Here is a 24451-nt window from a genome sequence, read left to right as displayed (position 1 = left end):
AACACAAAGGAGATTTATTTATGGAAATATATTGTAGAGAAAGGGAAAGCCTAACACCTAATTAACAACATCCTACCAAGGGAAGAGCCAGCATGTATTCGATGCATATATACCTGGAAACAAAAACAGGAAGACATGATCTGAGATTACATATTATAGACAAAGAACAGATAGGTAAAAAAGACAGAGAATAAATCACTAGTTCTTACCTACATTCCACTGATTTTTATGAACAACACATCATGGAGTACTGAAGAATCTGTGCCATTGAAACCATACTTTAATAAGGGGCAGATGTATACTACCCTGAACAAGACTAATAAGTGCTTAAGCTGCTCTGATCCAATGTGAAACCCTCACAATTGCAGAAGAATCCATAGTATCATTCAGTATCATTCAGATTTTAGAGGGAGAAATTATGGTCATTGAAGTAAAAATAAAATTATTGTCCTTGAAGTAAAAAGGGTCTAAATAAAGTAGAGTTTGGACAGAATGCAAACCAGCATTCAGAAACAAGAAAAAGAACATTTCCTCTTAAATGAACAGTGAAATCTTTTCTAATACTGATCCTCATGCAATAGGGAAATTAAATTCTGAGCCTAGTGATAAGCCACAAACATGCCATCGTGTGTACATGTGTCTGTCTCTGAGTGTGGGATCCTGGCCACTGCAATTTTTAATGGGTGGGTGACCTTTCTTAGCTGGGAATCTAGATCTTATCCAGAATTAGAAGGGTTTAAGGGTGGACTGAGAGAATTTTACCTTCTAAGGGGGAACATCCACCATTATTTTGCCAGTTTCAATTTGCAAATGATTGCTGTTGGAATACTGGAGGAGCTATAAACAGGGATGCTAGGCATCCCATTTAGCCTGTGGTTTGTGGTGTGACACAGTACCCAATCTCAGCCATTCTGATAGCAAAAGGCATGGATTGTGATAACTTAGAACTGAAAGCTCTGAGTATAGTACACACACAACATCCCAGAATTATAGAAAATACGGTTGACACATAGTTATTACTATTCAGAGCCTCACTCTTAAGGTATTAAAGGTATGTGATTTTGATGTATTTTCAAAATAGTGATGAAATGGGAAACAGATCTCTATGTAGAGAATTCAAGCCCTACATGCTAGATAGATAAAAGTAATGAATACCTTGAGGCAAAATTGACTAAACTGACTACATCAGTCAATCATCAATGCTGTGTTTCAAGCATCAGTGTGGAAGCATTTTATTTTTCCTTAATCCTTTGTGACTGAATCCATGGAGTTTTTCTTGGAAATGCTGTAGAAGTAGTTTGCTATTACATTCCTTTAGGATTTTTGATAAAAGTCAGCACACACATACAAACATTTTAGAATGCTTTAGAATAGCTCAGGGATACGTCCTTTGAACTTGCAATATTTCAAGCCTAGTGGATTTTCACTGCTGCATCTGCTTTTTCCTGAGACAGTGTGAACTGGTGGTCCTGTTCCAGGGGATTTGCATGTAATACTGATGCATAACATTTTAATCCTCCCAGAAGAGCATTGATAGCAGCCCTACCACAGAGGCATGCCTCTCATTCTTCTGTAAATATCAGCATATGCCAAATAACAGATTGCACCATTTGCCCATTTTGAATGGAAAGATGATTGGTTCTTTGATAATCACGCGCATGGTGATTCTGCACATTGACAGTTGACAAGAATAACACATATGCTAAGTTAGATAGTTGCTAACAATCAGATGAGAATCCTGCATACACACACACACACACACACACACACACACACACACACACATATATACATACTGTGGCAGCATTCAGCATTAGTAAGAATTATATGTACTGAAGGGTTAGGGTTTGTAAAATACAGTTGAAACTGCTACTAGAAATATTGAGGCACCATGTCTTCCTGAAAGTGGGGCTGCATGTCATCTAAGTGTGTAAGATTCTTCTGGGTTGTTAACTAAATAAACCTTCTGCATATAGAAATTCACACTCAGGTCACACACAAGTACTTACACACAAATGGGCACCCTGAGATTGCTGGAGAGGCAGCCTTTGTCAATAGTTGGGAGTACATGTGGGGAGCACATTCACACATCATTCGATGAGACATCAATGTTTCTGGGGTATTGGAATGGCTAATGAGTCTCACTATATGACACATAGTACACAAGAACACAGTACACAGATGTGGTGGCTCAGTGGCTAAGACACTAAGCTTGTCAATTGAAAGGTTGGCAGTTCAGTGGTTCGAATCCCTAGTGCCGCATAACGGGGTGAGCTCCCATTACTTGTCCCAGCTTCTGCCAACCTAGCAGTTTGAAAGCATGTAAAAAATACAAGTAGAAAAATAGGGACCACCTTTCGTGGGAAGGTAACAGCGTTCCATGCACCTTTGGCGTTTAGTCATGCTGGCCACATGACCACGGAGACGTCTTCGGACAGTGCTGGCTCTTTGGCTTTGAAATGGAGATCAGCACCGCCCCCTAGAGTCGGGAACGAGTAGCACATATGTGCAAGGTGAACTTTACCTTTTACAGAAGAATATTTTTATGAATCTCCTAGCTTTATTAATTGCAATATAATGAGGCTTTGCTTACATACAAACCACCTCTTATATTCACCAAGACTCATCAAAGTAACTGATCAAGAAGCCTGAGAAGAATGGAGAAGAGAGATTGAGAACCATGTCATGTGTACATGGAATGTCTTCCAGCCAGTTTTCTATCCATCCCTCTCTTTTCATGGGATGCCAGCACCAAATTTACTCTGCACTTCGGTTTTATGCTTGTTGGTTAGCTAGATAGATTTTACTGACTGATGTACGATTTTCACTTCATGGCCAGCCTTCAGTTCCTGGCTTAGTTTCAGCTGGTTCAAGCTTGCTCATTAATCATGTTATAGAAAATGTCTGAAGAACAAACTGCAGTAGACCCATGATGCATTTTGACTGACCAAGGGAAGAAAACAAACAAAACAGCTTGGTAACCACAATAGAGAGTCTGATCTCTGAGACAAGAATGGGAAGCAGCTTGGCAAGATGTCTGGAAAGGCTTAACAGCAGATGAAAACAGCTTAACAACAGACTTCAGCAAAGTAGGGGATGTACCTACAGGAAAAGCATGTGATAACTACATACTACATTGGAAAAATAACAGGAACAATAAGGTAAATAATGTGGGGGTGTGAAATCAAGCTCACTGGAACAACCATCGCATTGAATCGTCTTCCTCAAGATCCCAGACCAAAGCCTGGCCAGTCTGGTTGTTGAATGTACAGAATTTATATATGATTATGTTGTTGTTAGTTGCGAAGTCATGTCTGACCCATCACAACCCCATGGACAACATTCCTCCAGGCCTTCCTGTCCTCTACCATCCTCTAGAGTCCATTTAAACTCACACCTACTGCTTCGGTGACTGCAACCAGCCACCTCATTCTTTGTCGTCCCGTTCTTCTTTTGCCCTCAATCTTTCCCAGCATTAGGCTCTTCTCCAGCGAGTTCTTCCTTCTCATTAGGTGGCCAAAGTATTTGAGTTTCACCTTCAGGATCTGGCCTTCTAAAGAGCAGTCAGGGTTGATCTCCTTAGGACTGACCGGTTTGATCGCCTTGCAGTCCAAGGGACTCGCAGGAGTCTTCTTCAGCACTATAGTTCAAAGGCCTCAATTCTTTGGCACTCAGCCTTTCTTATGGTCCAACTTTCACAGCCATACATTGCAACTGGGAAAACCATAGCCTTGATTATAGAAACTGCTTAAATGATCACCTTGATTTTGTGTCTATGGTTTCATAGCTATGGTTCCACAAAACCGTAAACTCAAACCTCTCAAGTCAAATCAAGTCTATTAAATTATGGTCAATGTCCAGCAAAATTAAAGAAAAAGCTTAAAAGCAATGACCAAGTAACAAAATAATAGAGCCCCCACTGTGTAACAGTCATATAAAACCTACAAAATTTATGTTCCAAAACTGTGGAAACAGAGAAATTGAATAAAGTACAGTCGAACAGTATAAAACATAAAATAAAATAGAAATAGAATAAAATAGACAGAAAATAACAAGATAATAACATAACGTCAGTCCAAGATCAGGACATCTTATACCCTCTTGTGGACATGTTGCAGGTAGAAACTTAGCAACTTCATTAGTGATACCATACCATAGTAGGATTTCAATCTCAATTCTCTTTATTGGTCCTGGAGTCCAACCACCACATCGTGGTATAGAGGACAGGGGCACCACCATACCCAAATTCTTTAACGATAAGTTTTGGCAGTATTTTTTTATTACTTCATTTCCTTCCTTGCTTTGTTTTTTTTTTTCTTTTCATGTCATTGCTTACATGCTACTAAATGCATATAGTCTGTGAATTTTACAATAAGATTTTTAACAGCATACAATTTCTTACTTCTTACTTAATTTTGCATAAAATATTGCTTACCCTAAGAGGGTATAGCATGATGGGTATGTATATGCATATGAGCCATAATTTCCCCTGAGAGCAAATTGTCCTCCCAGAGATCTTTTGGGTCAACCCTATCATTGCCAGTTGTTTATTTCTGTTATAATGAGATGTTTCTGCTTTAATAACTATTAAACTATTGAGCGAGGTTTTCTAAACTGTCACCCAGCACACACCCATACCCCGGTTGTCCCACATTTTTAAAATAATGTTACTTTGTCAATTAATGTGATCTTTGCACATTTAGAAAGCATTCTACTACTGGAATTTTTGCTAGACATTGGTGAAAGATGGAGAAGGAGGGAGCTCTTTATCCTCCACATTATTTTTAAAAATTACAAACTGCCTTCCAAAAATATTATCCTCCATTTCCATCTCTCCTCTGCTAATACTTCAGATTTAATCAGCATATGACAGCTGAGTAAGATCGTGATAAGCTTGAGTTTCTGTGATAGTAAAAATATTAGTAACATTAAGTTTATATAGTCCAGCTTTAAACCTATCTATATTTATTGTATTGATACTGGTCATTTGTGCAAATATTCTAAAAATACTTCCAGTTTGCAAACACTTCTCTTATATAGAAAAATGCAACCTTGTTAAAGATAAGAGAGGTAGTCTGTTATTTTCCACTTGATAAAGTTACAAAGGAAGTTTATTTTTATTTTAAACTTAGATGTAGGCACTGCCAAACATTTCAATAACCATACTATTGTTTAAAATAGAGAGTTTCCATTTCAGGTATAAAAATAAACTTGTTTGCTTTTCAAACACTAGCAGTGGTGCCGATATGCAAACTATTAAAGTGCAATATTGCACATAACGTGTATTATCTTGTTCCCAACCTTTTGGGCACCAGGGAACAGTTCCACGGAGAGAAGTTTTTTCACGGACTGGAGGGGATGTGGTTTTGTGTACTGCCTGCATCTTGCAGATGCGGCTTTGCTTGTTTGGGCAACCCAGTTTCTGGCACACCGTAGGGTTGGGGACCCCTACCCTAGAAGATCTAGAAGATTTGCACAAAGCAACATCAGACAATCATCAGCTGGATAGCTAATTGGACATCCAGTTAGGAAGCCACTGCTGTATGACCATAGACGTTTTGTATATCATTATGTGGATTGCGTGGTATATGTTTTCTTCTGTCCTGTTCTCATTATACGCTAGATAATAATAATAACTAAGAAGCAGTTTACATCAGTAGAGCTAGGCCTCCTAGGCAAAAAGACAAGGAATCTGCAGCTTTTCTAATTTGTTTTACATCTTCTCAAAGGCATTTTCCTGCAGTGCTGGGATGCAGAAAATGGTGGAGCAGGTGGCTGTTGACAGAATCCCCAAAGAACACCTGTAACTAAAAGAGATCCAAGAGGCAGTCCTCAAAATTCTGCAGAAAGGGCAATGAACCAGGGACTGGACACTTCACATCTCCCAAGACAAAAAAAAAAAAAAAATTATTGAATGTGAGGAGAGAGGTATGTATCAGTACCTCAGTAACTAAGCCGGCACCTATCTTGCCGTCCTGCTGATAGAGATGCACAGGACAGCTGCCTTGGGGTCTTGAAAGGAAGAGGGAATGCAAGCCTAGCTCAACTTCCTTTGAACAGAAATAGCATATCTCCAAGTATCAGACGCTGGTGAGAACAAAGTTGAAAAAAATGCAATATAAAAATATCTTTATTTAAGAACTGGAAATTGGGACTCTACAACTGGATGTATTCAATTTTTTCCAGGGGCCGGGGAGTCATTTTCAGCATAAGAAACTTTTTTAAAAACCATTTGATTGATTGTACTGAACTCTGCTCAGTAATCATACTTCTTTGGATGGTATATGTAATAATGGAAGGGTAAGAAATATTTTTTAAAAGGTATTACTTTTAAAAAGTCACCTGACTTTCTATACATTTTTATATGTATATACACATTTTGTATTTTTCATACATACACAATACATAAGCTCTTCAGGCTTATTAAACCTTCAGACTTCAGTTACTCATGCCCTGCTCACCTCAGGATTGGATTATTAAAATGCACTATATATGGGGCTGCCCTTGAAGACACCCCCCCCACCCCCGGGAGGATACAGTTTGTTCAAAATGCAGCAGTGTGTGTAGTAATGGTCACTTTAAGTATGCCTATGTCACCACTGCTATATGAGTGGCATTGGTTGTCAGTTGGCTTCCAAGTGCAACTCAAAGTGCTAGTTATTACCTGTCAGATCCTGTACTAAATGGCATAGGGCCTGGGTATCTGATAGATGACTTGTCTTCAATCATTTCTGCCTGCCCAGTATATTCTGGCCAGAGGTGGGATTCACTTACCTTCCCTACCTATTTGCAAATGTGAGCGCACATGCCAGCTCTGTGCATGCACACAGTCTTCTGCGTATGCGCAGTAGTAGCACATTACATCCGGGTGGGCAGAGCCTCCCAGAGTCACTGCTACCAGTTTGCGTGATCCGGAGAGAACCAGCTGAATCCCACCACTGATTCTGGCAGAGTAAGTGCCTTTAGGTCCTCTTCATTAAACACTGTCATCTTGTGGGACCAAGAAAGTGTGCCTTTTCTATTGCAGCTCCCACCCTCTGGAACAGCACCCCTTTAGGAAGATGTCCTCTCTCCTGGAGTTCTAAAAAGCCCTGAAACTTTGGTCCTAGGCCTGTGTTTGATATTTTATTATTTGTCGAGGGGCCGTGTTTTGTTTTATTCAATTTTGCTGTTTATAAGATTTTTAAAATAATGTATTTTATTTTTTTAATATCCCACCTTTATTTTTCCAAATAACTCATGATAGTGAATATACCCAACAAACCTTCATCCTCCTATTTTTGCCACAACAACCCTGTGAGGTGAAGTTGGGCTGAGAGTGAGCTGGCTTTCATGGTTAAAGCAGGACTAGAAGTCATGGTCTCCTGCTTTGTAGCTGGATCTAGGCGAAAAGTCCCATTCCATTCTAGCTTGGTACCTTAACCATCAGACCAAACTGGCTCTCTGTATAACATAGGCTACAAAATCTGGCTATAACATACAAATGGAAAACAGAGAAAAAAAGAGAATTTGTATAAAATGGTGTCTCATTAGTGTTTGTCATCAGAAAAAAATATCTAAAATGTAAAGGTACTTTGAATTCACGCTGAAAATAAGAAGGGACTTTTTATCATGCTTGGTAGACATGTAAAAAAATGGATTCCAATGCATTTGTTAATTTATAAGATTTTAAAGTTTAATATACTGAATCCACTTTATTTTGGGGGTGATTGACAAAAAGTTAGGAGGAAAAATGCACAGAACTTTAAATTTATATATGATAACAGCAGCAAGGCTTTATAGATGCAATAATATTAAAATTTGATGTTGCCCATAATGGAATAATAGTGAAAATAATAGAACTTGCCAAGATTGCAAAATTAACAGCTTTGATTAGAAAAAAAAGACACTATTTATATTTTTGTCTTTCTTTTCTTTCTGCATTTTTAGCTTTAATCTCTTTTTCTTTCCTTTTTTCTTCTCATCTTGTTTAGTTAGCTTTGATTTTGTTTAAAAAATTAATAGTTATAAAAAATGTAGGTCAACTCCACGAAGGAGTTGTTATGGCCTTTGAAAGTTTTCCAAATTGAAGCAATATTGATCAGTCGCTCCATCTTTTTCTATTTCTCTGTTTATGCAAGCATCAACAGTTTCTTTGTAGTGTCTTTGTTTTCATTAGTCCTTGCGGATTAGATTTTGCAATATCTGGAAAAAAAGCTACTTTAGTGCAAGCTATCCGTCTTTTTTGTTGTTTTTAACGTGGTTTGATGTTTTTTCCCCTACTTTTGTTAAGTCGCCCAGAATCTATTGGGAGTTGGGCAGCGAATAAATTCAAATAAAAAAAAAAATTAAAACAAAGATCCGCACGTAACCGTTTGAAGAGAACAGCCAACGGCCCTTTGTGACCATGGGCACGCGCCTTCTGCCACTCTGATTGGTTGCGCGCATCGAAGCGCTATTGTCCCGCAATTAGTTCCCTTCGAGCGAATGGTGTGACGTCCTCGTGGAGGTGCCGTGGCGGTCGCGCGCCAAAAAAAAAGGCGCGAGGCGGCGAAGAAATGGCGTCGAGCGCTTCGGACCACCTACAGAAGGAAAGTGGTCCCAAAGAAGAAGAGGGAGCTGCCGGCACGTCTCCTGGCCCATTGGAGAGCCCACCTCGAAAGGCGAAGGGCCACCGTCTCTTTCGTCTCGGCGGGGAGGAAGACCACGGGGAGGAGGAAGCTGGGCCGCTGCCGAGGGAATTCCCATCGTACCTGGGAGCGCTGACCGGCCGGGAGAAGGTGGCGCTGTATTGCGACGACCTCTTGAAGGGTTGCAAGGTGGGTTGGAAGCTGTGAAAGCCGGTGAAGCCTTCCCATATTGCTTGCCTATTTCTCTCTCCCTGTGTTCTTCCAGGAACGTAGGTAAGGGATGTTTTTTTTTAAATGTTCATTTTCTGAACATTTGTTTGCGAGTGTGTGTGTGTGAGAGAGAGAGAAAAAGAGGGAGACATGGTTGTGGTGAGGCTGAGAGACTGCGTAGTGCAGAGGTCTTCTAAACGTGGCAGCTTTAAGATTTGTAGACTTCAACTCCCAGAATTCCCCAGCCAGCTATGCTATGCTGTGTTGGTTGGAGAATTCAACTATGCTGGCTGGAGAATTCTGGGAATTGAAGTCCACAAGTCTTAAAGCTGCCAAGTTTGAAGACCTCTAGCCCTAGTGCATTAGATAGGAAGGCAAAGAAAAATGACACCTTTGAATTCATCCCAGAAATTAAATGGGAGGTAGCATCAGTAATTGGCATGTTTGAAATTAACTGCGTAGTCCCAGTAAAGTTTCTCGCTGGCATGTTTTGTAATTAAGTTATGGCTTCTGAATATTATTTAAAACATACCATGTTATGGTTAGGATATGGATCACTATAGATAAAATTGTTTTTTTCCCAGATAAGACATACCAGAGATATCAATATAAGGTGGTTAGAAAGCGTTCTGTATCAGAGAATCCATTAAGCCTTTTGGACATGTTTGAATTTGATTCTCAAAAAGAGATGCAATCCCTCTTCAATTCTACTACTCCTTTGTCATCACTATATTTAGTTTGTGGAATCAGTAATACTAAATACAAGACAGGCTTGTTTAAATTGTATTATCCATAGGATTTTCTCCACCCACAAAGTGCTGACTATCCACCCTTTAGACAGCAATAAACTCAGTAGCATGAAATGAGCTGCTCCTTTTGCCAGTCCTTATTCTGGTGACGTTGATTCTGCTTCGACTCACTGCTGACTGATGCTGTCCTGATTTTCCATACTTAGTGATTGATAAACAAAATGGTTGGTTTCAATGCATCAGCAGCTGATGGTAAAAACATTCACCCATCATGGCACTGATTGGAGCAGGTCTGAATGCATTACTACAAATTTCTTCTCTAAGCTCTTACACAATACCTCACTCTGAGGTAAGAAAACCATAGGAATAAAAGGACAGAATTATGAAAAGAGGTCATTGGTGAAGACTTTGCATCCCTTTCTTTTCTTTGTTTATATAAGTTGCCTTTTGCAACTGACTGATGGTGAATTTATCGATGCGATGGTCTTATTAATAAATTTATTTTCTGCCCATCTTGCAGTTCGAGGCAACTGACAAATACAGATCTAACATTGAATGAAAGTGCTAATTTGGACATTATATATATATATATATTTCTGTTACTTAAAAGGCAGAAGATGCTAATGAAGCTGTGAGTAAGTATCTTGTAGAAAAATTGAAGATGAAAGAAAATTGGCTTGGAATTTGGAAAACCAACCCAGAACTTTTTTTTGTCAATTCTGAAGAAATTCCCATACCTTTTATTGGGGTGCTTGTTGAGGTAATTAAATGCATTTTACTATTATTTTAAAGCTTTCTAATAAAACTATAGCTATCATCAAAAAGACTATCAATAGCTTGCATAATTTCTGCCAACCAGACACAATGGTCTTTTTTTTAATTGGAGGCCATCCAATCCATATATATTGACTGGAACTGACATAGTGAATTTTGATTATAGCACATTTTAATAGTTTTTGTGACTTAAATAATTAGTGTATAGAATGGCTTAAATGTTATCGAACACCAATACAATGGGTAGAGCTTTTCCAGGCATAAGACCTTCCTAAATTGGATATGTTCTCTTGGGCTTCACTTCTGCTCTGCTAGCTGTGCTTCCATTTTATTTTACAATCTCCTCATCTCCTTATGCTTCAGTTTTTCAAAAGGTTGCTCCTTATGCTTCAGATTAGTAAAATCATTCCTCCTACCCTAAAGATTGATACATGCTGAGTGGACAATATTTTTGGCAGTATTGTATTCATGTGAATGAGATTTGTTTGTAAAAGTAACCCCGGGAAAACTTTGAACAACGATCTTGTGTACCACAGACATGAATTGTCTTTACCCAGGATAAGAGGCCATATTTCAGTTATGCATGGGGGAGGTGGGCAGGACAGATTCATATTTCTTTAGCAGTGATGTAAAATAATGAAAGAACTACTATATACTTCAAATATATGACTGCCCTGAATTGGGTTTCCATATTATAAAAATCAAAAGAATTAGGAAGTATAGAAGTTTTAATATCACATATATTTTATAATTGTTATATTTTTGTTTTACATTCTAGGTTACTTGTAAACTGCCTAGCAATCCTTCAGCTAATTTTAATGTTTCCGTATCTATAGATGAACCTTTTTCCTCTAATATTGCAAATATTCCAAAACAGTTAGTTGATGAAATATTAGAAGAAATGGACTATTGTGTGCCTCTTTTAGAAGTATATCCTGTTGAGGGACAGGATAGTGTAGTGTTTGATATAGCCAAGGCTTTAGAAATTGTGAGGTATGTTTTTCTCAAGTTTAATTATGAATGTTTGTTTTAACATTTTAATACGTTTCTTACTATATTAAGATGATGTTAAATTGAAGTTAATCTGTATTTATAATTAATTTGTTGATTTTAAAGCTAAAATATTTCATTAAGATTCAGATATTATGAACATTTATTTCACAACTCCTAAAGTTGGGAAAGAAATCAGTAACCGCCATAGAGCACATAAAGTTGGCCCTAGCATCTATTTGAAATGTTGGAGATTTGTTAACAATCAACAGTACTGAGATGGATAGATAAACAATAAAAAAAATACTTTACTAGAATACAGTGCTCTTAATATTTTTAACGATTTAATTTACTAAATGGTGATATTGCTTCTGGTGTGTATTATTGATGGCTACTATGAACTAGTCACTTCCTTTTTGAACTGTAATGCATAAATTTAATAAATAAATAAAATTATACACAGTATTCTAAATAAAATCTGAGCAGGGCAGAGTATAGTGGAACAATTCCTTCCAATGATCTGGATTCCATAGTCCTAGTATTGTAGCCCATTTGCTTATTTAGAAGCTACACTACACTGGTTCATGTTTAACTTGTGGTTTTACTAGGACACCCAGCTCCCTTTCACATGTACTGCTTCCCGACCTGGTTTCTCTTTTCCTATACCTATGCCTTACACTTTCATACCTAGATGCAGAACTTCACGTTTCTCTCAATATCAGCTCTAAAATGTAAATCACACCAAGAAATACTTCCAAGCTAAGACTGCTTTTTTAAAGATCGGTTATAGTAATACAATTGTGCAAACCTGGTTTTGCTTTACCCATTCTCTTTCTGAAACTGATATAAATTGGTGTGTGTGTGTATTCTCTCTCTCTCTCTCTGTGTGTGTGTGTGTATATATATGCCTGCTTCATTGTTGGATTTAACCAGTATTTCCACTTTCATTGCTTTGGTATTAAGGATTTTCTCTCTCTCCTTCCATTGCATTCTCTTTACATTAAAATCAATGCTGTTAATTTCATCCTATTGCTTAGTTCTTTTTAAATCCTTTCTGATCTAAAGTATTAATGCCCCTTTCAACTTTACGTCATCTGTATTCTGTATAAGTCTCTGAAATTCTTGAAAGGTGTTGATAAAAAATAAAGTTGAATAGGACAGAGCCCTTTAGCAATCCACTCAGTTTTACCTTTCAGATGAAGTGGAACTATTAATGAGCTCTCTTTGGCTTTGGACATTTTGCCAACTATGTGTCTAACAGTAATCTCATTTAGACCTTATTTACCATTTTATTAAACAGATTATTATGAGGCATTCTGTAAAAGATTCTGCTGAAGCCCAAATAAACTACAGTATGTTGATATTATTCCCCAATTTAAAATAATTAAGAATATTTTAAGAATAACACAAAACAAAACTTTAATATATATTTACATATAGAGAGATCCACATTTGGTGAAGTAGCTTGTAAGATAAAAAAAGAAACTGATTATAAAATGATTCAGTTGTGAAATGAACAATGTAATAATCACCATCTATAGCATAAATAATGAGGTAAATGAAAGGGGTCACTGTGTAAATACTGTTCTGAAAATATTACAACAAAGGCTATTTTCTATATTTTGAAATACTTTTTCTGTTTTTCACTCCCTGCACCCTTTTTATATACCATTAAAATATAAATGTAATATCACTATGGTTTTTACTTAGATTTTTCTATGACTTTCTTTGGAGAGATTGGGATGATGATGAAAATAGTGAGACCTATGCTGCATTAATAGAAGAGAGAATTAAAATGTAAGTAGAATAGGCTTAATTCTTACCAACAGGAGATGAAGTGTTAAGCCAGAATTTTAACAATCATAGTTGGAATACTGCTAGAAGCTTTCATATTAAAATGTTTCCCTACCAAAATATACATACTCTCTGACATCCACATTAAACATTAATCTTTTTCATAGTAAAGCAGTCTGTGTGAATATCTTCAATTTATTTTTATTCGTTTACTAAGCTTATATGTTACTTCAGTCACTGATAACACTTAGAATTATCCAACATTGATAAATCTGGCTAAAATATAACACTAATTACTATACCAAAGTCAAACTACCTGTACATATATAAACACAGAATCATCCGATTTATATCTGACAAATAATCCAAATCATGAGAGAATATTAAAACATCTGTGATGGTGCAGTAATTAGAATGCAGTATTGCAGGCTAACTCACTGTTCACTGCCAGGAGTTCGATTCTGACCGGCTCAGTATTAACTCGGCCTTCCATCCTTCCAAGTAAATGAGGATCCAAATTGTTGGGGGCAATACAGTGAAGCCGTATAGAAGTCTAATTGCTATTGCTATCTCAACCTGCAGGACCTATTGGAACAACCCCCTCTTCATGTATTCAGGTTGCAATTACACAGTTTTCCTCTCAGACATAAGGGGTTCAAACGTACACTTGGGGGTTGGACTGGGGATTGCTCTGTATATTCCAACCCACAGTCATCTTATTTGCAGTTATAAAATTGATTTTATGATAGGCACTTTCAAAAGTTGAATTTCTATTTGTCTTAATTTTTTTTAGTTGGTGTGATATTCAGAATGGAATTATTCCAGCTCCAATTGCCCATCGCTTTAGAAGAAATTTGGAAAAATACAAGACCATGCATTTGGAATTAATTCAATACCAAAGTAACGTCAAAGAGGAGCCCACAGCAGAAGAAGCTGTTGAGTGTTGGAAAAAATACTATGAACTAATAATGCTGTGTGGCTTGTTGAAAATATGGGAAGATTTACGTTTAAGGTAATTTCATTTGTTGTGTTATCTAATTTTTTATTTGGTAACTCAACACGATTTTTTAAAATTAGTTATTACATGATGGCTTAGTTTAAATTTGCTAATTCTTTAATGCTATTCTTAGACATGTTTTTTTCAAAAATAAGTTCCATTGAATTCAGTGTTTATGATTCCCATTTATGCTAATAGAGCAGGGGTGGTATTCACTTACCTTCCCTACCAGTTCGCAGATATGCACTCGCGAATGCGCTTGATCCGCTCGCATGCACCATCTTCTGTGCATGCACAAGACCTTCTGCACATGCGCAGAGCCTCAAAAATGTGCAAAAATGGAACATCATGATGTCCATGCGGATGGATGAACTGGATAGAACCAGCTGAATACTACCACTATAATACAGGATTGATTCAATGTATTGTAATTTTCATTTAGTTAATGAAATTTCTATTAAAATATGTGAGAAACACATTTAGGCTTTTCTCAGGCAAGTTTGAGATAAACAGGAATGCAATAATATAAGAACTTACGTTTTATTGTAGAAATGCCAAGAGCATCATTACGTAAGCTGTGTATCTAATACTAGTTCTGTTTATACTACATCAGTGTTAAATTCTAATCATATGCATCTATTCATCGTTTGATAAAGATTAGTATCAGTCTGCTTGATTTTGTCTATCTGGGCAGTAGCTCCCATACCATAAATGTGTTTCAAATGCCAGAATCTGGTAATTCGGAAAGATGCAACATCCTAAGAAACAATGGTATCTGTTAATACATTTTCAAAATACTAGTATTTTCATAATTAATAATAGACCATACTTTGATAAGTGAAAATTTATTTTAAATGGAATATATTAAAATATTTTTCCAGGAGTTTTTGCCTTTATTTGCTCAAATTAATCATTAGAAAATACGAGTAATAAAAAATTAAATACATTTAATTTTGCAGATTAAAAAACTACTCTGTTTAATGTTATTCAGTCCTCCCTAGTTCAATTTATTTTGTAGAATAAAATTTATTTCCCTGAATTTCACACTACTTTTTTAAGATGTAAAAATTAATCTCATTTAAAAATATTTAAGCTAATTTAACTTGAAAATTAATAATAGTAGATTGTTTTTCATCATTTTTTAAAAAGCAAACATTTTATACTTAATGAATTGTGTAAAATTGATTACAGAAAAAAATGTTTTAAAATCTGTTGCTAGTTGTATCCCCAGTTCAATAATTCACAATTCTAATAGCTTCCCATTTAAAAATAATTTGTCCTTCAGAATATTTTATACAAATAAGGTATGGGCTAATAATTTTAAATCATTTTTAGAATAGTTAAAAAGTTTCAAACGCTATTTAAGCCACAGTTTAAATTTTGAGTATTAAAAAAACAGATTTTATTTTTTCGAAAGAGAATATGTTAGGCTTACTTTTTAATATGGTCCATTCATTATTTAAATTATAAGTAAACCCCATCAAAAAGTAAAAATTCTAGGAATTTAATTTCTTTACACATATATTTGGGATGTGTTTTCTGCAGCGAATTTCTCTGCCTTTAATTATACCAAAGCCTTTTTTTCCTACAAACATATTTATATTTAAGACATTAGCTAATTAAAGCCTTATTCTGTATTCTACCTGTACTGTCTAACCCGTGATATGGATACCATTGGCGGGGACCACAGGTCTAAAGTTAATTGTGATAGAATTCATTTCCAATTTTAGAGCTCATGGACCCCTGGCCCCAAGGATACTGAAGCGTAGAAAAGGACACAGACATGATGGGGAAATTGTAACTTACATTGTTGCAAAAACAGTAACAGCAGAAGTGGTAAGAAATTTTCAAGTGGACATAGATGTTTCTTAATGCTCCATTCACTAGCAAAAGCATTTTGTATAATGTGTGTAATTATACAAAGAAGTATAATTTGGCATTAAGATTATTCTTTTGGGCCATTGGGAAGATATTTGCTCTGTTTTGATATATTTTTCAGTGCCATAATAAAAAAGATGATAGTTGCGGGCTTGGTGTAGTTATACAAAAGTCTGTACAACATGATTAAATGCTATTATATAGATATTTCATGAACCTTAGCAGAAGAGTTCTTGCATGGAAGAACTGTCTTAGTAAAAATTTGCAAACACTAGTTCAATATACTAACTTAGATTCTAAAATAGCTAATAAATTTGCATATGTTTTATAAAAGTTTGTAGAAAATATTTTGTTGTATTTCAATACTAACTCTCAATATACAATATAACTACTTAAAATTAAGTTCCATTACATACATTGGGGTTTGTTCCCCAGGAACTACTTATACAACTGAAATAAATGTAAGAATCATTGCAACATTATTTGAATTTTGTGTTAAAACTTCTAAATTTTATATTAAGGTGACTCTAAAAGAGTAAATAGCAATAACAATAGCACTTATATACTGTTTCATAGAGCTTTACAGTACCCTCTAAGCAGTTTACAGAGTCAGCATATTGGCCCAAACAATCTGAGTCCTCAACTTGCCAACCTTGGAAGGATGAATATATATCTATATCTATCTTATCTACACACACACACACACACACACACACACACACACACGTGTTTTTAGAAAACTGATGTTCAAGATTCACTTAATTCCAATGTTATTTTTTCTCTTTCATATGTCTAGGCTAAAGAATTATCCTCTGATACAGTTGTTCAACAGAATGAGAACCTAAACATAGCTTTGGACCGTTGTTATAGTGGTGATAATGTGCTTATTTTCCCTGGAGAATATAAAGCATCAAACTTGTCTATGTTAACTGAAGATATTATTATTAAAGGCATTAGTATACTTTTTTTCTCTCTCTTTTTTATTTTTGCAGTTAAAGTTGCCAAATTGAAAGAATGTTGTAATTTTCTGTTGAGGTGAAAGAAAATATTGGATAGAACAATTGGCCTTGGTTTGTAAATTTTTCAGAGACTTATTTAAATATGAAAATATTTTTTATTTTAATGTCACACCTTCTTAATGTATGTATAAAGTAATTACATATATGCACAATATATTGAAATCATTTGAATAGCTAAAATTATTGAGGGAACTGTTCTGAGATCCCACAAATTCAATCTCAACTTCCCCAATACCACCACTTTGAGTCTGGCTTAAATGAGTTTACAGTATCATGACTCCTGCTGTTGATTATATTTGATCAGCATATGTGCACCCTGGATTGTTAAATCAGGCAAGGAATTGCCTATTGCATCACTCTGCATGTTCTCATAAGATTGCATTAATTTTTTTTAACTGTACCACTTTAGCAATACCATACACTTCATATTTCGTATTTATGAAATAGGGTGTTAGAGTACTTTAAAAACTTAGAAACAGTCCTTATTCCTATCTGTGTCTATCATCTATATCATATCTAACATCTAAATCATATCTATATTGGGTGTCAAACTCAATTTCATTGAGGGCTGCATCAGGGTTGTGTTTCACCTCGGGAAACCAGGGTGGGCGTGGCCAGCTTGACATCACTCGTGTCAGGGGTGGTTGTGGTGGCCTGAGCGCTCTGCCAGTGAAAACGGGCTCCTGAGCTCCGTTTTCGGCTTCCACGATCTCCTGCAATCCTCTGCCAGTAAAGACAGCTCAGGAGCCCGTTTTCGCTGGCAGAAGCACCACAGATCAGTCTTTCGCTGTTTCCAGAGTGGCCCCGCAGGCCAGATCTAAGTACCCCGCGGTCTGGATCCGGGCCCAGGCCTTGAGTTTAATACCCCTGATCTATATCATATCATATATCTACCTACCTACCTACCTATCTATCTGATGTATTAGATTTATTTGCCTCCCAATATTGCCTCCAGGCAACCTTAGACGGAGTACTTATAAAAACTGTAAAACCATAAAACATATATTTCTGAAAACAATAAAATAGAATTATAACTTTGCTTTCACTGTTGGATGTATTAAAATACTAAGCTGCTTTTTAATATAATTTTCTCCTTTTCTTCAGGTGTTGGAAAACCAGAGGAAATTGTGATCGTTTCAGAACCTGCTAATGAGTGTTTTGTAGTATCTAGGGCTAAAAATGTTAAATTCATGAATATTACATTGCTTCAGCAAGGGACTGTTGATGGAATTATTGTAGTTGAATCTGGACACACAATTGTGGAAAATTGTATACTGAAGTGTGAAGGAACTGGTATTTGTGTACTTGTTGGGGCTTCATTGACAATTACAAATAGTGAGATTACTGGAGCACAGGTATAGTCTCTTTCAGTTCATTCAAGATACAGCATGTATGCATGAATGTAAAACATTTACTTAGGTTGAGCAATAAATACCTGTACATTAGAAGGGAGATAGGGACAACTCAAACATTTAATTTTTGCTGCCATCTAATAATCATTTTTGCAGTCTCAATCTGGTAGCTACGAGATTTCAGTTACTTTCTAGCCAAATTTTTAATGTAATCCCTTGGCCAGTCTCAAATTCTTTCAAAAAATATGAAGCTAATAAGGTGCAAGACAGGTTCCAAAGGCAGTCTTAACTGATACTTCTTTTCAAGATTTGGTTTAATATAAATGTTGATGCAGTTTCCTAATGCAATAAACTAATCACTTTATCCTTAATTATTAATATTTTACCCACCATTAGATGGCAGCAAAAACTATGAACTAAGCATTTTCCTCCTAGTTTTTCTGTATCTTCAGGTTCCTTTTCTTCTAGGCTGCAACATATTTTTTATCCCTTTTCTTTTTAAAACAAGTCATTTATTTATTTATTTATTTATTTATTTATTTATTTATTTATTTATTTATTTATTTATTTATTTATTTATTTAATTTGTATACCGCCCTTCTCCCAGAAGGGACTCAGGGCGGTGAACAGCCAAAATTAAAAAACATACAAATGCAAAAGTTAAGATAATTAAAAGAATTAAATCATTGGCTACCCAAATTTAAAACCCCAAATCCATAAAATTTAAAATCCCAATTAAAAAACCATTTAGGCTAGGCCGGCTTGATGAAATAAAAACGTCTTCAGGGCTTTACGGAAGGTCCGGAGGTCCGGGATCAATCGTATTCCAGGAGGCAGCTCATTCCACAGGGCGGGTGCCCCCACAGAGAAGGCTCACCCCCTGGGGGCCGCCAGCCGACATTGCCTGACCGACAGCACCCCGAGGAGGCCCTGTCTGTGAGAGCGTATTGGCCGGTGGGAGGTTATCGGTAGCAGCAGGCGGTCTCGCAAATACCCTGGCCCTAAGCCATGGAGCGCTTTAAAGATGAGAACCAACACCTTAAAGCGCACCCGGAAGACCACCGGGAGCCAATGCAGCTCGCGCAGGAGAGGTGTTATGTGGGAGCGCCACGTCGCTCCCATAATCACCCGCGCGGCCGCATTCTGCACCAGCTGGAGCCTCCGGGTGCTCCTCAGGGGGAGCCCCATGTAGAGAGCGTTACAGTAGTCCAGGCGTGACGTAACCAAGGCATGAGTGACTGTGCACAAGGAGTCCCGATCCAGAAAGGGGCGCAACTGGCATATCAGGCGAACCTGATAAAAAGCCCCCCTGGCCACGGCCATCATATGCTCTTCTAAAGACAGCCGTGCGTCCAGGAGGACGCCCAAATTGCGAGCCCCCTCTGTGGGGGTCAATGACTCGCCCCCAATAGCCAGCGATGGCACCAGCTGGCTATACCGGGACGCCGGCATCCACAGCCACTCGGTCTTGGAAGGGTTGAGCCGAAGCCTGTTCCTCCCCATCCAGACCCGCACGGCCTCCAGACACTGGGACATCACTTCGAGGGCATCATTGGGGTGGTCTGGGGTGGAAATGTACAGCTGAGTGTCATCAGCGTACAGATGGCATCGCACCCCAAAACCACGGATGATCTCACCCAGCGGCTTCACATAAATGTTGAACAGGAGCGGCGAGAGGACCGACCCTTGCGGCACCCCGCAAGCAAGGCGCCTCGAGGTCGACCTCTGCCCCCCTGCCAACACAGACTGCGACCGGTCAGAGAGATAGGAGGAGAACCACCGCAACACGGTGCCTCCCACCCCCAGTCCCTCCAGCCGGCGCAGCATGATACCATGGTCGATGGTATCAAAAGCCGCTGAGAGGTCTAACAGGACCAGAACAGAGGAACAACCCCTGTCCCGAGCCCTCCAGAGATCATCCACCAATGCGACCAATGCCGTCTCCGTGCTGTACCCAGGCCTGAAGCCGGACTGGCACGGATCTAGATAGACGGTTTCATCCAGGAACTGTGGGAGCTGTCGCGCAACCACACTCTCCACACTCTCTTTATCAACAATATTGCCAATAAATAGATTTGAACAATAGGCAGTAAAATTAATTGAATAGTGATTGAATTCATACTTTTGGGCAGAGCAGTTAGAGCCTATAGGAAAGATTTGCCAACACCCCAGCACAGGGAAATTTCATTTTATATCATTTTCTAAGATTTTCTTATCTTGGAAATCAATTATTAAGAATATGTTTAGCTGTTATATTTCACCCACTCCTGTTAAGGGAGGTGAGAGACATAAAATTGGCTCTTGATTAGTAGAAGCAGTAGATGCTTCAAGGAAACCCTTATTATAGATTTGCTATTGACTGTGGTCCCTAAGATATCACAGTATAGCAATTGAAAACATTTTCAGTCAATATTTAAAGATTATGTGTAGTCCTTGACTTGCAAACACTATTGAGACAAATTTCTGTCATAAATTACTCCAATTATAAGTCAAGTTTGATTTTATAACAATTTTTACTGCAGTCATTAAATAAATCCATGGTTAAGTGAATCCAGCTTCCCCAGTGGCCATGTTTTGCAAATCATGATCATATAACCCACGGGTGTCAAACTCACTGCATCACATGACATAACATGATTTTTTCCCCTTCGCGGAGCTGGGATAGGTGTGGCCTGCATGTAATGCATCCGGCCCATGGCCCATCAGTTTGACACTCCTGATATAACTGCAAGATGCTGCAACTGATCAAAAGTGAGCTTGTTCCAAGTGCCCCAACTTTGGTCAGATGACCATGGGGAGAATTAATTTTTTTGTGGAGAAAAGAGTATGGGGCAATAAAGTAGTTGTAATCATTACACACTTGACAGCAGATAAGACATTTGGATGTGGGTTTGGAGGTTTAATTTGCTTTTTAAGCAACGTAAAACTGCGGATTATGTAGTTTCTATCACGATTGGAAACTGCTATTGATTTTCCTCACCTGTGGGTTTAAAACTCAGAGTATTAAAGGTAATAGAAAAGGAGTTGTTCGTGTATATTGTGTGTAAATCATTAATTATGACGTGTGATTTAAGTATAATTCAGCCAACTCTCAAAAAGTTATTTGATGAACTAAATATATAAGGAAAGATACAGAGCATGAGTTATGGACATTTTATGTCTATGATTTATTTAGTTACATTTTGCTACTGCATCTTTAAGAAGAAAAACCTATTTTGATTTCCTTTTGTTTTGCTTATGACTATTTTGAGTTTTATTAAAGGACAAGTTTGTCTCCATTTTCTTCTGACTAACCAGATCTCATTTTCCTTTGCAATGAACTACTAGAATTTTTATTCATCACTGCTACATTAAAATTTGTTTTTATACCCAGGGAGCTGGTGTTGAGTTATATCCAGGAAGTGTGGCTACCTTGGAGGATAACAAAATTCACCATTGCAATAACTTCAGAACGAGTGACTCTTCACGGGGTAGTCTTGGTGGAATTAACATAAAGGTAAATCATTGCTGACAGTGGATTGTCACTCATAAATTGGTGCTCACATAGTAGAATCAGCCAATTGTTTCAACTTTTAATTTGCTTTTATTAAACTTCATTTGCAGATTTCAGTAATGGGTTTTTTTCAGATGGTTGCTTTTCTGCCTCGGGCACAAGAACAAATAAGGCAATATTTTTAGACTTGTGTGAGGTAGCTGGTTTAGGATACCTATTTTCTTCCTTAGCACCCTCCCTAGTTCACAAAAATCAAAATAGAGTTGGAAGGGACCTTGGTGGTTTGTCTTCTATTCCCTCATTTAAATTGTTTATGAAGATAATGAAAAGTACTGGGCCTAAAACAGAAACTTGGGGTACCCCACTGCATACTTCCCTCACTGTAAACAGTTCAATTAAAGATTATACATTGAGTACAGTTGTTCCATCAGTTACAAATCCATCTGGTGGTGATGCTGTCTAACCCATACTTGTCTATCTTGCCAAGTAGTAAGTTATGGATTATGTTATCAAATGCCTTTCTGAAGTACAAGTAAATTATGTCTACAGCATTTCCCTGGTCCGCTTATTTACTTACTTTGTCAAAGAATTTAAAACAAAAGTGAAATGATTGAGCCTGCCTACTTTGGAGGGCATAGGAGTTGTAAAGAGGTTTTGCAGGCCACACTTGAACTGTGACTTAAATCATTTCTGTCCTAAACCATATGCAATGGTCTACTTTTTGCAATTGACTGGACTCAAACTAATAGCCTCCCCCTAAGCCCAGTTTATGAATTCAGTTGCACTCTGCATCAAATACCACTGACAGAGACTGGGAAATTTGAAATGATGTCCATGTTTAAATAGATAACTAAGCTGAAAAATATTGAAATTATTAAAATGTTAATTCCTTAACAGGTCCTCCCTGCTCCTAAACTAAAGATGAAAAATAACCATATTTATAGTAACAATGGTTACGGAGTGACAATTATGAAGCCTTCTGAACAGCTGGGCACCACAGCAGAAGAAACAATGGAATGTGCTGCAGCAGGAGATGGAGAAGATTCTGTTTCTAAATTGATGCAGGAACTGACCCTTCAGATAAATGCAAATACACTGGAAGACATTAAAGGCATCAGCATAGTTAACTGAAGCTGCAAGGTCTCATGGTGTAGCCATTTCCTATAGCATAAGAGAAAAGTTAATATTATTAAAAACATTGCTGTATAATAAATACTGTTAAAACAGTGGCTTTATAAACATTTCATAGGTAAGGAGAAAACTGAAAAGTGTGGTATGAATACATTTAAACTTATTTTTTATCTAATAATTTCCTGTATCAGTAATTTAATAAATCAAAGGATTGAATTCTATATGTACCCTTCCATCATATTCATATACGTTGTTACCTAGGAATGTAATCTTTCAAAGATTAGGATAGACTGGCTTTAGGAAAAAGTTAAAACCAATTCTTCATTGAATCTACTATGCTTATCAATTTTATTTTTACTACATTATAATTAGCAATATTAGAAAGAAGACAAATAGAAGTTTTCTTTTACCAGTTTCCATAAAACTTAAGCATTATATTAAATTTAAAAAATAAGGGAGAAACTACATCCTTAGAAATAGTCCTAATTTGTAAAGCTGCGATAAGGACTTCTCTGTCTATATTACAGACTAGGATATCATCCATTGTAGATACAAGGCTGCCTCAAAAATCAGACTTAAAAAGTGCTCATCAGTCATTCTTTACCAAATTGGAGAGAGGAATTGAATGGGATTTTTAATCTTTTATTATTTTGAAGGAAGAGAGGATGCTTAACAGATTTATAGATGACATATTTAGTGGGATAACTAATGTCTTTGTTCTTAAAAAATTGCAATACTGTTAACATTAAAAAAAAGATAAAGGATTATATATTCCAGTAAATCCAACTCTTCTTATACAGCCACAGTTCTTTGAGCTTTACATAGTAATACTGGAAGGTTTGGAACCATTCCCAGACATATAAGGCAGAAGTGATGGCAATAAATTCAATCTTTGTGCTGTCAAAAGTTACATTTAAAAAAAATTGATTTGTTTGTGAGAGCCCTAAAGGCTAAACCCTAATAAACATGCAGTAAATGCATTTTACTGATTTAATCAACTTTAATTCATTTTAATTATTTTAATGAATTAATCACTTAGTTAAAATGCCATCCACATTGAGGATTAATGTGATGTATGAGCCCAATCACATAGAAATCAGATCTGTCTACATTCAGACCTTTATCCCCTGAGGCCAGTGAACATAAGCCATAATCAACTTAGAAAAATAAATGAATATAATGAACTTTTTATTAGGTGAAAAAAGAATTCTGAAAAACACAATATTTTCCTCAAATAGCCACTATTGTGTGTTCCTATATATGTAATTATATGCCATATTTATTTGATTTCTCTCTCTATAGCAAGGTGATTGAACCCCTAGTTGCAGAATGCTGTAAGGCATTTGGGATGGTATATACCAGGGGCCGGCAACCTTAAACACTCAGAGCCAAAAAGGTCCTAACTGGAAGCCCATGCATTCAATTCTGGAGCCAACCGGAAGTCCAGTTCCCCCA

The 24451-nt window shown here is 37.0% G+C and overlaps 1 protein-coding gene across 1 annotated transcript; it reads left to right on the top strand.

Annotated features, from left to right (window-relative positions):
* Positions 1-8537: 8537 nt before the first annotated feature.
* SHCBP1L (SHC binding and spindle associated 1 like) lies at positions 8538-22996 on the top strand. Its single transcript, XM_070939273.1, has 10 exons — positions 8538-8798; positions 10179-10328; positions 11121-11335; positions 13043-13129; positions 13920-14138; positions 15854-15959; positions 16798-16951; positions 18125-18375; positions 21746-21868; positions 22763-22996. Exons 1-10 carry the CDS (start codon positions 8538-8540, stop codon positions 22994-22996), a joined length of 1800 nt encoding a protein of 599 aa, XP_070795374.1.
* The last annotated feature ends 1455 nt before the right edge of the window (positions 22997-24451 follow it).

Source organism: Pituophis catenifer, unplaced genomic scaffold (assembly GCF_029215685.1).
Source record: "Pituophis catenifer annectens isolate HBS135680 unplaced genomic scaffold, rPitCat1.0.hap2 SCAF_3, whole genome shotgun sequence".
In the NCBI taxonomy this organism is placed as follows: Eukaryota; Metazoa; Chordata; class Lepidosauria; order Squamata; family Colubridae; genus Pituophis; species Pituophis catenifer.
The sequence above is the reverse complement of the archived record's forward strand: the minus strand, read 5'-3'. Positions and strand labels throughout refer to the sequence as shown.

Excerpts from the sequence above, each read along its gene's own strand:
- SHCBP1L (XM_070939273.1), top strand. The coding sequence starts at position 8,538 with ATGGCGTCGAGCGCTTCGGACCACCTACAGAAGGAAAGTGGTCCCAAA. Across the intron at positions 18,376-21,745 it reads GTGAGATTACTGGAGCACAG|GGAGCTGGTGTTGAGTTATA; the intron begins GTATAGTCTCTT and ends TTTTATACCCAG. Across the intron at positions 21,869-22,762 it reads TTGGTGGAATTAACATAAAG|GTCCTCCCTGCTCCTAAACT; the intron begins GTAAATCATTGC and ends ATTCCTTAACAG.